Here is a 16,504-nt window from a genome sequence, read left to right as displayed (position 1 = left end):
AAGTGTCCCACTCTGTCATTTAAATTCCGTGTGGGAGGAGGCGACGTCCATGTCTCCAAAAATAATACAAATAAAAGTAAAAGTGGAAATAAAGTTCTCATCAGTGAGGGAATCTAACACTTGAAATGAGTTTGCTTTTAAAAAAAAATGAAAAACCCTCATTAAAACGTACAACTACAACCAGAGTTGGTGAGTTAAACAAAGACAAAAGGGAAAAAGAAAATGAAGAATTAATTTAATATCTAGCGTCTGTAGCCGGTGTCTTTTAACACTGTGACAAACATGAGGAATCATTTGCTGGTGTAACTCGTCTGTCGCTAACCTAACCTGCCAATGTTCTCACATCACATGACGAGTCTTCACAACAAGCCCGAGAGGCAGCGATGGAAAGTGGCAGAGAAAAAGGGCAGCAGTGCTAAATCCCCAGTTCCATTACGCACATCAATTGCTCTGTTTTTGGGACATAGGGCCCGTGGGAGAAAGGTGTTGATGTATGATGTCATGTATTTGCATTTTGTTAAAGTGTAGGGCGCCTGCTGGCTGTCGTCAGTGGTGCAGGACACAAAGAGACAAACCACATCAGAGGCTCCGTTTCAAACTGGTCGCTAAAGACTGTCATGTGTAACTTTGTTTTAATCGTCAGGCTCTCTGTGTTCGTCTGTGTACAGTAGTGTACATTGACAGTCCCCGCAACAGCGACAGCAGCCGTGCCCATGAAAGTGCTCAAAAACCCAGTCGTGTAGCACAATAAATGCTTTACATGTCCCCACCACCTGTCCCCGCGCCGCCGCTGTAGACGCACAAACTGTCACATCTGATAGTATTGCTTGACAGAACCTTTGAAAAAGAAAAGAAAAGAAAAATGCTGTTGTTACATCACTTCTGTTCACCAAGACCAAACAGAGGCAGAATAATAACATCAACAACAACAACAGAAATCACTCACATGTACACACCGCAGCTTGAACGGCTGCTTCGACGGACGATGCTACAAATGCTACAAATGCGTCTAATAATGTAGACTTTAAACGGTTCTGGGTGACTCGATCAGTTTAGATCATCCGTCCATCTTCTACCGCTTTATCCTCCGCAATCTCAGCTGACATGGGGGAGAACACACGGCAGCTTGAACAGCGGCTTCATGTTGTGTCCCAGCATAGTCCTCTGTGGGACCATGAGTCTTCCTTCTGACCTGGTCTGGTGATATTCAGGCTGTAAATGAAACCTAAAAACCTTGTAATCGCTCCCTCGTTTGGTGCAGCGTCAGCACGCGGCTCCTGCGCTGCAACTTTTTGACAGACGGCGGCGCTGGGGAAGCCTGCGAGACCACACGTGTTTACGTTCTCACCTCCATTACACGCAAAACACACGGTGCCACCAGGTCCCTCACGTTCTGAGTCCTTGTGGAGTTTCTGCGTTCCGTTTAGAGGGTCGTGACGGCTTCCCTCCGGTATGTGCTGCTGCTGGAGGAGGGTGTGTTGACATCCATCACACACGTGTGCCCCGCCTCCAGATGAGGACAATGACTAATGATACTGTGCTTGGACTGTGTCGAGAAATAAAAAGGCACAGTTCGCCTTCGCTGCACTGCCGAGAATGGGACGTGGGCGCATTTGTCTTGAGTGTCTTTGCATGTGCTACTTAATATTATGCGTAGGAACACTCGAGTCACAGAGGATGTGACTGATTTGGGTCAAAAGAAGTGAGTAATAAATGAAGCCTGCGCGAATGTGAGCGTCTGCCATTATCAGCAGCTCTCGGGCATGTTTGTAAAGTGGAGGGTCACAATATTTGGCAGCGTGTGACGCGCGCGCAAAGTCTCTGTCAGAGGCATCGCAAAAGAAGCGGCAGAAAGTGGTCGCCGTCGCTCAGCATGACGGAAAACAACACCTCTATAAATAACCTTGAAAGCGTCTCGAGTTAATGTCTCGCACGCACACACACACATACGCATGCGCACGCGCTGTCAGCATATTCTTTGCAGTTGGGTTTTCTCATCAAAGGCTTCCCCTACGCTACGAGCGTGTCTTCACTGTCTGCCCGTGAAAACACACATATCACGCGGTTCAAAGGTTGATTGGAACATGACAGTAGGTTTTTCTTCAGGAAGGTTTTTCCATTACATTACATGTCATTTAGCAGACGCTTTTATCCAAAGCGACTTACAATGGTATTGAGTATAATCAGCGAGGGGTGGAATCGAACTTGCGACCATTGCGACCATGATGTTTTTCGCACATAGGGTACCGGTCTTAACCACTGAGTCACTCCACCAAAGGAAGGTTTTTCCGTGTCGGGAAGTTACAGAAGCTGACCTGAACTGTCGGGAAATGTCTGTGCTGAGATGCGAGACGTGTAGAAGAGGGTCACATGGATAAAAGAAGAAAAATCAATTTCGAAGAATGATTGACTTCTTTAACTTTGCCAGGAGAGGATTTACTGTACTCTACTGTACTGTCTCTGTTTCTCCCCCTCCCCCCTCCCCCCTCCAATGAGTCATGTTTAAAGTCTGTGGGGCAGAAGCAGGAGATGCAGCAAACGGCACCGTAACAATGCGACGGTGGGTTGCACTTGTGTGTGTGTGTGTGTGTGTGTGTCCCTCGTGCAAACTCTTCAGCAGTGACTAAACGATTTTTTAGATCCCTGCCGGAGCGATGCACCTTTATAACGTGCCGGAAAAGGTGCCGACTCAGCGACTTGGACTGCCAAAATACAGTCGTATAAAAAAAGAAAAAAAAAAGTAATTAGAGCGCTCACTCAGGTGTTCTGTTTACATATAGCCACTGCAGATCGGAGCCAATCAAACGCCGCGTCTGTCGCGGAGTCGTTTGACCTCGTGGCGAGCGATTCTTTCCGTTCCATTTGCACTCAAGGGCCAGATGTTTTTGTTTTGACCTGTGGAAGATGAAGATCGTGCCATTTTAACAAGGATTTTCAAATACACCAAACAAAGCAGCAGGGGCAGCAGAACAGACTGTCAAGTGTGGGATTTCTTTTTTCCACCGTGATAATTATGTTATACCACATACGCAGACCTTAATCATTGTTTATTCACTCAGCAGATTGACACGTTGACCTCTGACCTACAGCAATGAAATGGAATCTCATCACACTGTATATCGCATTTGCATTTAAGCGTTTATCCATAGAGGAAATAAGCTACATAGAAGTAATCTTGGAAAGAACTCCACTAGATCAGTGGACTGACAGAGGGTGAGAGAGCAGAGGGAGATAGTGCAGGGTAGAGGGTAAGATAAGTGCTCGGACAGAAGATGCTCTTGGAAGAGCCGGGTCTTCAAGAGCTTCTGGATTGTCTTGTGCGGGGCGCTGGTGTCCCGCCAGACGACAATTAGCGGAGTAGTTGAGGGGTAACATTAGCCTTTGGGAGCAGGGGCGGAGCTAGACTTTTATTTATGGGGTGGCCATGGGGTGGACAAGGCGGGTTAGGGTCATTAGGCAACCACAGTAAAACTTACTTTAGAATGAAGATTTCACCGTCCATCAACACTGTTCATCCTTCTTTTTCTTCTGTGGCGATTCTTCTTCTCCTTCTCCTAGCAGCTCTTTGTGCTACATAGCGCCAACTACTGTACAGGAGGATTTAAAATGCTACTGGCTCCTTTCAACAAGACATGCGGTGCCATGACATGAGCTGGCCAATCAGATTTCAGGGGGGTCCAGTACCACCCCTGCCTCCCCTCTATCTCCACCACTGTTAAGGAGAGCACTTTGAGACCCATGGAGCACTTTGTAGGCTAGTGTCAGTGATTTGCATGTGACGCGGGCGGCTAAGTGTAGCCAGTGGACCTCAATGAACAGATAGGGGTGGGGCCCATGTGCCCTTTTAGGCCGACCGCGCGACAGTACCGGGTTTGGGTTTTTGTTACCAAATCTACTAAACAAAGAAAGTATTAAAAAAAAAAAAAAAGTATTGAAATTGACACCGTTATCTTCCTCTCACTGCGCGCTTTGAATTGACTTAATTTAGCCGACGACCGTATTTTAAAAGTGTGTGAATGTTTCAACCGTCGGTCAGTTTTATCTCATCTGATAAGGACCTCCATGCACAAGTGTAAATAATAGTTAACGGCTCGAGGTTTTTTTTCCCCCTGTGATTCTGCATCAAGTCAGTGTTCTCACAGTGACCGTGAACTTGTACATTTGCCATGTGCATCGCTCTGAATGGCTCCCGTGTGAACAAATTGTGCTTTTACCTTTTATTAAGCATGGGTTTTATTCATCTTTTCTTCTTCTTTTTTTGTTTGGAGAAGAGAAAAGACTCATTTATTACCCCGATGGATTTTTTTTGTATTTGTGCTGGATTTCTTTTGTCATCCTTAATTCAGAGCAAAAGAGGAGTGTAAATTGGGGGCGGTGTGTTTGACACAATCTGTGAAAAAAAGGCTTCCCTGCGAAAGCTATTATGTGCCAACCTGTCTGAATGTAGTTGGTCTGTTTGAATGTATGACTCCAGGCAGCTTGTGTTGCCAACGATGTCCAGAGATTTAACAAGGAATGCTTTTTTACGTTATTTTAATATGAACGTAGTGTAAATAATAATTATTATATAATAAGCTCTGCCTCGGGGTTTATGTTTTCTGTGCATTTGTGCCTTTTAGCAGGATTATTCAAAAACTACTGAAGCGATTTCTGTTAAATTTGTTGTGTAGGGGTGTGACATTACCTCGAGAAGACGAGCGGTTCCAGACTCCGTGTTTCACTTATTTAAACATTAGCTGTTTTAAGTGTTGTGCGAGGTGTGTGCTCCTCATAGTGTAGGTTCAGAGGTGTCAAACTGGTGGCCCGTGTGCCACGTGTGGGGGCCCCCAACCCAACCCACCACTTCATATCGTGTTATAATGAAAACGTGACCTTGTCTTCCTCTAAACACACTGAGGTGATAGACTTTAGACACAATATAATTAGGGTCCGAGCACGAATGGCAGGGGCCGAAGCGACTTTGTGCTTATTTTTGAGGAGGTTAGCATCATAAATACTCTTGAAACTTTGCATGGAGGTCAGGTCTGGCGATTATGCGATATTGGCATAGTTTCCTGACCCGTGCGGGGACGCTTGACACTTGCAGGGGGACACTTGACGCTTGCCTGGGCCCTATCATGACTATGTGCAGTCCTATTCAGTGTATTACATTCAACATAAAATGACATATGAGCTTGTTAGGTGTTTAAATCACAGTTGTGCACATCATTATTTAGTTGATTTTAGATTTATTTCTCTGTTTTTGCATCATCAGTGTCAATGAAACATCGTTCCATGTCAAAACAAGCACTTTAACTTATAAAATTCAGTGAAATATCATCATGAACGTGTTATTTTATTGTCCAACCAGTACCAACACAAACAGTTTTATTTTATTTTATTTTAGTTTTTTCCCCCCACTTGTTTTCTCTAGTCCGGCTCCATCTTGACCAGACGAGACGCTCATTGGCCCCCGGGTCATTTGAGTTTGACGCCCCTGGTTTATGTTGTGAACCGTCTATGTATGTGTGTGTGTATCTGCAGGTCCATCATGACAGACTTGTACTACCTCAGCCAGGCGGACGGCGTGGGCGAGTGGAGAGTGAAGGAGGCTAAGGACCTGTCGGACCTGGTCCAGAACAGAATCACCTACCTACAGGTAACTACACGTGCACCTGCTGATGATCAGCTGGGCCTTGTGTTCCGCCTCGCACACACATACATCGCCACATGCTGGCACAGGTACCGCTCACTTCCCATGCACAGCTATGGTTGTATCTCAACTTCACTATTTAATTGGACTATTGTCCTTGTTGCCGTATACAAGCGCTAATGGGAAATCGATTTATTGAATGAAGCGTGTCCGCCTCTGTTATGCAAGGTGGCGATAAAGTCCCATTCAACTTGTTAGTATAAGGCATTTTCATTTTTTATTTTTTTTGTACTTCACAGACCAGAAGAACTTTAGCTGGCGGCTTGTTGGATGCACGTCTTTTATTCTGTCCATTAACTTTAAAATATGTAATTTTTTAAGCTGACGGAGCACAAATTCACTCTCCTCAGTAGTGAGAAGAAAAAAAAAATGCACCGGTCTGGATTTTGCAGTGTTTTTCTCACTCTTGTTCTTCGTCTTCTGTGTACTGCCTTCTTATATTATCTACGGGTCAAAGCTCAGAGATGTGAGGCATGCACGGAGCACGCGGGCCAGTTTGGGTCTAGTTGAACGTGTGCTTGTAATTAGACATTATTAGGACGTGTCAATCCAACTGTGAGAAATTCGATTTGGTACAATTTCAGCCTGACTGACGTGTTTCCGTGTGTTTAAAAATGTGACTAACACACGCGAGCGCCGACTCGTGCACTCAAACGTTTCTTTCACACACACACACACACACGCGTGCACATTTGCATTTTCTTAGGACATCCTTCGCACGTCTTGCCTGCCTCACTTCCTGCATCGTCTATAACTGTCTTAATCATGTGGTGTGATAGCAGGCTGTTCAGACTGTCGGATCTGACAAGCTTGTTCCTTGTCGGCGCTTTATTGGCAAACGCGAGCGCACAGACGCAACACAGATCGGCAGTCACACATAGGCAGACTGGGGGGGCGGACGCGTCTACGCTGTAATAGTACTCCAACACATGCACATGCTTACTGGCACATGCCGCTTTTTTCCAAAGAAAGTTGGAATGAATTTACCATGACACAAACCCCTCCGCTGCTTCACTCAGCTGACGCTAACGCCTAATCGAAAGGGAGAGTCTGCAGATTTGTCATCTGTGATGTGAGAACCCAAAATACCTCCACAGGGAGGACACTTGCTCGTGTCCTTTATTTACACAGCAAAATGCTATCTTAAGACATTAACCCTGATTCTCAGAACATCTTAGCATACATTTTTTTTGACAGGCCAGTGGGACGTTAAAAAACAATTCACCTGTGCTCGTAGCGCATTGATTCCAGCGGATGTTCTGAAGTGCTTCGAGGCTGTTTAGTTTCGCCTCCAGTTGTTTTTTTTTTAACTTTCTCTTCCCCTGAAGTTCAAGTGGTTATCCAGATTTCCAGATAAAAAGTGACAGCCCTAATGTTCACTCTCAAACACGTCCACAACCCGGGACCCAGGACACATCCACTCACCTCCAGCATCACCCTCACTCCCCCCCCCCCCAGAGCTGTGGTGCTGCTGGGCTCTCGTGTGCGCCGCTGTGGCGCAGCACCAGGCCCTGCAGCATTAATGAGCCGGTGTGTTTGATGAAGAGGACCAAGTCAGTCTGGTTGGGTGGAGACAGCACCACTAACAGCTGCTGTCACCACTGCTGAGGGATCACACCGCTCCACCAGCTGCCATCACTAATTCATCACACACACACACACACACACGGTCGTACACAGATTGATTCACCCGCAACTATGAATGCACGCACAAAAACACACACACATGCTCAACCACAAGATTGATGTACATGCTTGTACTCAAAGGGAAATGATCTGTGTGTGTCTCTCACTGTCACACACACACACACACACACACACACACACACGTGGACAGACTCCTCCCTGCTGCCCTGCTGTCTCTGCCACCCACACCAGTCTCTCCCTTCATTCCTGGTTTAGCTACCTCCGTCTCTGCATCTGCTCCATCTGTCGTCTTACAACACTGGCTGGCGTCTTCACATGTGATTTCCAGCTTAGTCATCTCTATTTGTACAATGAGCCTTCGCGATGGTATTAATTAGGAGCACGCGGCGTGATATGTTGTTCATTTTCCATAGACATTTGTGTCCAGGAGGAATGGGACGATAGCACTTGTTTGTGTCCAAACAACACATTTGTGCCGAGTCATTTCAAAAATGTAATATTGCAAATATTATTCTCCCAAAAAAAAGTCAAGTGGGAATTAAACATCCCAAACATGACTCAGCTAAAAATGCTTTTGCTGATTTTTATTTACATTTTTACAGTCTGCACATAGTGAATATTACATTTTCATCTATCCGATATCCGATCCAGTCATTTTAACGATTACTCGTATCCAGTACTCAATTTTTTTAAATGTGTCTTTACTGTATGTCAAAGAACTCTCTCATAGGCATGATTAGAGTAAGATCAGATGAATTTTTAATAGTCCTACATTCGGATGTCTACCGTGTTACAGCAGGAAAGACGGTCAAAGTAAAGGTAATCAATAACAAACTTGCGTTTGACGGATAGGAATAGAATAATATAGGGAAAAGATGAAATATTAAGATAAAATAAATAAGAAATAGAATAGTACGTGCAATATAGACGGTGCACAACACTGGATAGAATAAGTTTCACGTGGGAGAAGGTGCTGCAACAAAGACATTTTGGATTTAAGAGTTTGTCAGTGAAGGAGCTGCCCAGTGCTGTGATGGTGTCATGCGGGTGGAGGGGGGGGTGGGACAAGTTGTCCTTCAGAGATAATAGTCTGGCTATTATTCTCCTCTCTCCCGACACCTCCGCTGGGTCGCAGGGGCATCCCAGGACCGAGCTGCGTGGCTTTTCCATAGAGGATCACTGTCAGCTCTGCCTCAGCTGGACAAAGCCGTGTTGTTTTGTTTGCCAGCTGCAACTGAACTTTCGGTTTCACTCGCACTTCTCACTTCTCAAAGCGTCGAGCAGTAGCAGTTAACAGGAACCTGAGATATACATAGATATATCTATATATATATATATATAATATATGAAAGCTTCAGCAGTTCTCCCGTCGGTCATTGTGTATATCAAACCTGACCCATTTTTAGATAATTGATCAGACCTGTCTCAGCATGAATGGAGAGTGGATAAATATGATGAACATGCTGAAAAAAACCAGATATCTCTCAGTTTTTCCTTCATATGTTAATTTGAAACACTTGAGATGAGTTGTATTAACTTAGAACACAACTCTGTCGTGGATAATTTACCACCCACACCACTTGGGGCAGCAAACGCCATTTAGGGGATAATGTTAAAAAAAAAAAGCAGCATACAGAGACCAAACCGCTTACAGCTCAGCGTAGTGTGAACTAATAGACTTTTGTTTTCCATCCCATTTGATGCAAACCGGCATTATTTTTCTGTGAATACCCACTGCTTGAGTTGACACTCAGCCAGTGACAATGAAATCTACTGCAAATGGAGGCAATTACAGGAATGCAACACATTAAATGCCCTGCTTTGGTGAAACATTGCAGGCAGTGGCTCCTCCACAAAGTTGGGTTTGATTTTGCCAACATTTTTTTTTTTTCAGTTTGATAAAAAAAACTTTTAATGGTCTGGATTTATTGTAAATCTGAAACACAGAGGTAGCGAAAGCAGACTCTTACCTGAGTCTTACTTTAAACACCGTCAACAGCGCGAGCATCGCGGTGGATAATTACCCGGGCTTGACGTTCTATTTTCTTTTTTTTTCCCATTTCCAGTTGTTCACAAATAATATCTCTGCCGTCTCTCACACTCCAAATACTAATAAAAAAAAAAGCGCCACAGCATTTTTAACAGGCACTTAACCTACAGTGCAGAGCGGTACTTCGAGGCTGCCTTTGTGCATTTATCTGCCGTCATTATCCCTGAACCGCGTCTCCTGAGTCATCCCGCCGTCGTTATTATCAACCCGGGGATCCTAAAAGCAGCCAGGGCGCCGCACAGTTCCCGCACGCGTGTCTTTTATTTTTATTTTTAACGCAGACGCAGTGTTGTGGCTCGGACGCGAAACTCTGTTGACAGAAAACAAGCTTTAAGCGGAGCTCTTTTGTCAGAGCGTCACTGTAGATTATTATTACAGTTGGTTTACACCTATGGGGCGAGTATAGTGTGGCTGTGTTTGGCTTGTTCTGTCAGCTCACTGCTGTACTCAGTTCATGTTATTGCACAGCAGTGGTGTTAATCAGTTTTTCAGCACCTGAAGAAACCTCTCCTCTCCTCTCCTCTCCTCTCCTCTCTATCTTCTCATTTCCACTCTGCCTCTATTTTCATATCCTCTCTTTCATTTCCTCTCTTATTTCTTTCTTTCTTTATCCTCTCCTCTCTTTTCCTCTTCACTTCCCCTGCCTTTTCCTCCTCCTCCTCCTCCCCCATCTCCTTCCTCTCCTGCAAGTAGGAGATAGGCAGCGTTCAGTGGTGGGTGCCGGGGCGGCCTGATTACTGTGAACCATCCACAGCTGCAGCAGCCTAATGAGGAAAACACTCCCATCAGCTGGTAATTGCTGTTTAGGAAGGTGGTCGGCACGAGCGTCGCGGAGTCACTCAGATTGGCTGCCGAGCGGATCGCAAACGACGACACAGCGTGTGTTTCCACAAGTGGTGGGAAAGCAGCGGAGTGACACGTGCCAATCTTGTCTCGTTTTAAGCACGAAAAAGAAAAGAAGACTGACACAAAGTCTTCCTTTCTTTCTTGCTTCCCCCCGAGCATCTCACATCTGGTATTCATTCCCTCAGACTATGTAAGATATTGAAACTAATTTGTGGGATGAAATGGTGGAATGCTGGAAGTAATAAAAAATAAGTGTGAGGACTGGACAGAGAGCAGAGACTGGGCAGCGGAAGAGTGTCGCACATTGTTGGTTGGACACATGTTTGGAGAAAATTCACATGTCGTTGCTTGTTTTGTCAATTGCTCATTAAAAATCTAAGAATATCCTCTTCAAGGAGAATTTGCAAGGACATCGTAGATTATTGAACAGTAGAGAAACGGGAGGAAAAGGCAGAGCAGGCAACATAAAATTAGTGTGAAGCTGAGGATGAGGGAGACGGGAACCAAAAGAAACAATATCAGCCGTGTGTTATTACAAGTCGGCGAGCGGGGCTTTGAGAGATACAAGATGAAGGTCAAGCAATAAAAATTGTCGAAACATTGTTGTTTTTTTTCTTCCTCCTCCTCCTCCCAGAACCCCCCAGACTGCAGTAAGGCGAGAAAGCTGGTGTGTAACATCAATAAGGGCTGTGGTTATGGCTGCCAGCTCCACCACGTCGTCTACTGCTTCATGATCGCTTATGGCACCCAGCGCACGCTCATCCTCGAGTCCCACAACTGGCGCTACGCCCCCGGTGGCTGGGAGACCGTCTTTCTGCCCGTCAGCAACACCTGCACCGACCGCTCTGGGGCCACCACCGGACACTGGTCAGGTACGTACACACACACACACACACACACACACACACACACACACACAGCCCTGTGCTTCAATCGTGATTGATCACGTAATAATCTAATAACACAGATTTTCAGAACTAAAAAAAATGAAGAAGGCCAGACCCTTTTTTTTCCCCTTTATGCTGCTGCAGCAGAAAGGAAGTGTGAAGCCCTGGCTAAGCAGCACGGCGCAATTTCTGTTAAAGCACTTTGGCAGCGAGTGTAGCAGCAGCAGCAGGTTACTGCTCAAAGGTTTCATTGCCAACAAATGCTTGTGACTATAACAGTAAACAACCCACTCCTCTGACCTACAGTAAATCTACTCGCCGACTCTAATAGCAACTGAGATGATTGGGAATATGTTTTAGTCCCTGTTTGTTATCCCGGGCCTTTCAGCACACCGGTGATTCATTTCTTTCTCCACACGGCGAGAATACCTCTGATCATGAACTAACCACGAGTGAATTAGTAGAAAATATACTTGGTAAGTGTGAAGGACCGCGTGTTCTTTCAGGTCTTTGTGGTCTTATGTGAACGCACAAGGGCTTCGTATCACTTTCAGACACTAAGTGAAGGAATCAAACCTCTCGTTGTGTGTTTCTATCGCCATATCAATACTGTTTACATTAATTAGCTTCGGCTAAACAGCAGAAAAAAACCCCACCACTGTGCGATTCGATAAAATAACAACGCCACACAATACAGCCTCTGTAAAACATGACAAATCATTGAAAACCGCACATTTTTATTCATAATGAAGGCAGGATGCTTGTTGATGTACAGTAAGTAAATCATATACTGAGTATTTGTGAAACTGGGGACCTGGTCCAACCCCAAGGTGAAAAGAACTCGGGGCTGCTGTCAAATGTACCCACTGCTGCAAGTGAAGTTATGTGGCGGGTGCATCGATCGTTTAGAAAATAGGTTTTGTGGTTTTGTGAAATCACACCTTTGCTTTTCCTGTGAGAAAAGAGTCATACCGTAACTAGTGGAACTATTTTGCTCTGTAAAGTTTACTCTGTTTGAGTGTCGGTGAAAAGGCAGCTTGGAACAATCGTCTGTCGCGGCGCCGTGAGTGGATTGGTTTGGAAAGTCTTCCTGGAGAATTTATGACTCTGCTTTGGGGGATTTTAATTCTTACAGCGTTAATGATGGGGAAGAAAAACCTGGAGGGAGGACTGACCTGACCGGAACTAGAATAGTATTTATTTTTAGTCAACATGGCTCTAGGGGTGGCACTATTGGCCCCTCTGGAGGTCGATAAGTCACTCTGTTGCTCCACTACTTAAAGTCAGGGTAGGCAGGATAGCTGGAAATATAGTTGGTTGTTAAGTCTCATCCTAAGGCCAGGGCATGGTCCGTGTAAAAAACAGAACAAAACACTGATGTAATCTAACAATAGCCACCAGGTGCAACTCTACTGGTTTTAAAAAAAATAGGTTTGTTGGATGGAGGTCTATGGAAAAATGACTCTTCTTCTCACTTGATTCACAACATACTGTGTGAGGGCAACACTGGTGACAAGAGAGCACGCAGCGAGTGAGCGGGTGGGAGGATGTGGAGCCTGTGGAAAATTTGAAATCGTTTCTCCTTACCTTAAAGGTGGGAGAGTAAGTCTATCTAACAATTGATGACTTTGTCTGATTAAAAAATCATGTGATCATGTGTCTTGCAACATTTATGTGTAGCGCAACAGGGGTTCAAATATTAAGAAGAGTGATGTTGATGGGTTGTACAGGCTTGGGAAAAAATGAAAGGTTTATGGTGTGAATTGCTAGTTTCAAGCTTTTCGTCCCATTTATATCCCCTCAAGGAAATGTCTGTGGTTTCCGTCTTTTTGTGACCAAAATAAGAGCACGCCACTAACTCGATTGGAAAGTGCACGCTGAGAAGTGCATGCACGGTAATAAATAGTGGAGGCGCTTGCTCACGTCCTCACAGAATCCACGGGCAACACTGCAGAAATGGGCCCATGACGCAGCCACTTTATGCATGACAGGTCACCTGAGGAAATCTCTCTATCTCTGAGACGGCTCCACCGATATTCACACATTATGGTGTTTATGGGCAAACTCTTTTTTTTTGGACGGGCTTTGCTGTGAAAATGCAGCTGTGTTTCCACTGAAGGGCTGTGAATGTGCACTACAGCCACTATGAGGCCTTTTTCTTCCTCTCTGGATTGTCCTGCCATTGGTCTCCAGTTAAGGACATGCAGAGGTCTAGTTCGTCCTCATAGAAAGGCCCTTGTTTGCCCAAGGCGTTCATGTCCCCGCGCAGAGAGTGACGGCCACGTCCGCGTCAGCTGTTGCTAAGTGCTAAGGATAAACATTGCACCCGTGGACGCGAGCAGGGTTAGCATTCACTCGACTCGCCCGGCATGGCTGCAGACTCTTAATCCTTTTTTATTTATGGGTGTAATTAGAATTCCACACCTCTCATGGGCCGTCTATAATGAACACCATGTTCAAGTACAAGCTAGTTCATATGTACACCTGCTATCAGGGTACTTTAGACCGAAGATAAATGCACTTGTTTGCGGTGAATGGATCTCTCTCTCTCCCCCCCCGCACATGCGAGTGTGGTGTGATTATGTCGAAATAAGATTGCGGAGAAGTATGATTTGAAATTGTAATTTTAATATGATTAATGCACTGTTCCCACAGTGTGTGTGTGTGTGTGTGTGTTTGCCTTGTGTTAAGCGGACAAAACCGGAGCGTTTGTGAATGGAGATCATGACGATTTGAAGGTTTTTTTTTTTTTCCGTGGGAACGTGCCCATCCCTCCTTCCCTCTCCTCCTCTATCACTTCCTTTCTCATTGCCTTCTTGCTCTCATCGCCGAATCCTTTCAGCTCTTCATTTTTCTCATATCGGTTCATTTGACTCGTGCTCTCCTGGGCTCTCCCTTTCTTATCTCTCGCGGCGCCTCCCCTCTGTTATTCTGCTGCCTTTCATGTGTCCTTTTTGCCGCTATCTAATGTCTTCCTTTGGTGTCACACAAACAGCCTCCTATAGATCCGTATAATGCCATCTGTCTGCTCGCCGCTAACGGCGCACATTAAAAACACTGCGTCTTGTCCTTTTTACAGTCCTGCAATTTGGGTGCTTTTGCTCCGCCTGTGGTCGCGTGTTTTTTTTTTTTGCTTTTTCTCTGTTGACAGTGCAGTCAAAAACAATCCTTTGGGTTAGACGTACATTGAATGGAGGGAATACTGAAACTTCCATGTGTTACCTGCACCATGCAGATGATGGATTTTCGCCCCTGCAGGACCACCTCCGCACAGATATGTGCTCACTGCTTTGCATTTTCCATACTGACCCGCTCTCTGTATTGTTTTCCCGACTCTGCGTCCACGTGGAAATCGACTCTGCTGGTAATTTATGTCGCAGCCCGACCAGATTCCACTTTATATCGCTACACGGTTAGCCCACTTCCTGTTAAATGTTTCCCTGAGGGCACGAGACGTTTATAGACAGGGAGAGGATTCATGGCATTTGCATCTGTGGCAGGGAATTTCTGAAATGTATGGCTTTGGGGGGGCTGGTGGGGGGCGGGGAATCAAAGATAGTTGTAAAGCCATTATGGGGCCCAGTGATTTTCATTCTGCGATGGGAAATGAAAAATACAAAACATTACAAGGAAATCGACACTGAAATATTCACACTCCAGTTATCGAGTTGTTTTGTGCTTGAAAGATTTCTGATGTTGTGGAGAAGAAGAACAAAACATAAGGTCCTCACTTTAACAAATATAAACGTGTTTTTCTGTTCTCAAATGTTAAATGTTAAAAGCTGTATTGAACTTGAAAGTAAAAAGGGACAGGGAATTATAAACTAGAGACAAATCTGAACAGATATGCCAGTTTTTATGCTCGACATGTTTATGGTTCTCAGCGATACGGACGTCGGGTTTAATTTGCCAGCATCAAACGACTGTAACGGCTTCTTTTTTACTTGGATGTCGCTCACTTTATTACAACTTCAATATTCACTGGACGACATGACATGAGAGAACTCGACACCATCTCCGGCCTGGGAAAAAAAGACAAAATTCTAAACACACGGAGGAGCGGTGGAGGGGGGGGAGCAGCAGCTTTCTCGCCGAACAATGGTTCGTTGATCAAAGAGCTAATTTGCCAAAGAGAGAGTATTCCTTTGAGGTTCTCGGTGGAGATATTACTGCCTTATGAGTGATTCCGAGAGCAGCGGGAGAAACATAATGTTCCCTGCCATTTTAAGACGGCAACCGGCTTCCTCTAAGTTCATAAACTCAGTCTCAAATGTATTATGAGTAGAGATGCACCATCCTTTTGTTTTGTTTTGGGTTTTTGTTTTTTTTTTCTCCACAGTGTCACTCTGAGTTCTCCGGTATTGCAACAATACTAATATGAAAAATGTATCAGCCTCCGTGTACATCACGGGTTCAAAATGTGGGGATTCTGCGCGAGCGCGGCCTCGCATGCTTTGAGGACGTGATGCATCCACGAAGATCCAGGGAGACGATCTTGTGATCTAATTAAGTCGCTGTGGGAGGAGGACGTAGTGCATGTCTGTACATTTGTTCCAAGAAGTGCAGGCCTCAAAATATGGGCCCCTTATATGTGAATCATGCCAATAAAGTTATGTAAGCAAAGACAGACCGGGGAATATCTTTTCTGTTCAATATTTAATGCTTCTACCAAATTGATATTCCGTTCATGCTCAAGGATACGCTCACACAAGCTGAAGCCTCTGTTTTTGGCCTTGTTTTTGACATGTGTTTTTTATGTGTGCGCCGTAAAAGGCCATTTTTAATGACTCATTATGCCAATTATTTGGAAAGTGCCAGTTGTGGCAGTAAGCGAGCCCACTTCAGTCTGACAGAACGCGCTCTTTAGGACTTGTTTTTAAGCAAATCGGGGGGGTTTACACACACACACACACACACACGTACGTGCATGTGCAGTCAAAAGAAATGCCCCTTCAGTTTTAAGACTTAAAGAGAGTGAAGGTTACGTCTGCCAGGCGTTTTCCTCCTGCTGAAATGAGATTAGCTGTGTTTCTCTTCAGTGGATGCACATTTCTTTTCTTGGGACACTTTTTTCATGTGTATGTGTGTGTGTGTGTGTGTGCGTGCATGCTCGCCCACCTTTGTTCATACATGCAGGTGCGGGCTGCTCACGTATGTGTCTTTGTGTGAAAATAAAAACACTTGGCTGTATGTGTACGGAGGTCTGGCTCCGCACTGGGGGCCGTCATTCGTATTCAGCCCCGCGTGTCCTTCTGTCCAGGGCCTCTGCCAGGCAGGACACTCAGCCTGAAGGGACCGAATCCAGACCACAATTAGCCCCACCTCAACCCTGCCCACTCCAACACCGCCAGCCTCCTGCCTTGGCTCTTCACCACCAGCTCC

The 16,504-nt window shown here is 45.2% G+C and overlaps 1 protein-coding gene across 1 annotated transcript in view; it reads left to right on the top strand.

The window, feature by feature from the left end:
- The window catches only part of fut8b (fucosyltransferase 8b (alpha (1,6) fucosyltransferase)), an 84,174-nt gene that overhangs the window by 54,248 nt on the left and 13,422 nt on the right, over positions 1 to 16,504 (top strand). The window contains exons 5-6 of the mRNA XM_044049095.1: positions 5,524 to 5,638; positions 10,870 to 11,107. Coding sequence (XP_043905030.1) covers positions 5,524 to 5,638; positions 10,870 to 11,107 — 353 coding nt within the window. The remainder of the gene's footprint in view (positions 1 to 5,523; positions 5,639 to 10,869; positions 11,108 to 16,504) is intronic.

Source organism: Solea senegalensis, linkage group LG17, assembly GCF_019176455.1.
Source record: "Solea senegalensis isolate Sse05_10M linkage group LG17, IFAPA_SoseM_1, whole genome shotgun sequence".
NCBI lineage: Eukaryota > Metazoa > Chordata > Actinopteri > Pleuronectiformes > Soleidae > Solea > Solea senegalensis.
The sequence above is the reverse complement of the archived record's forward strand: the minus strand, read 5'-3'. Positions and strand labels throughout refer to the sequence as shown.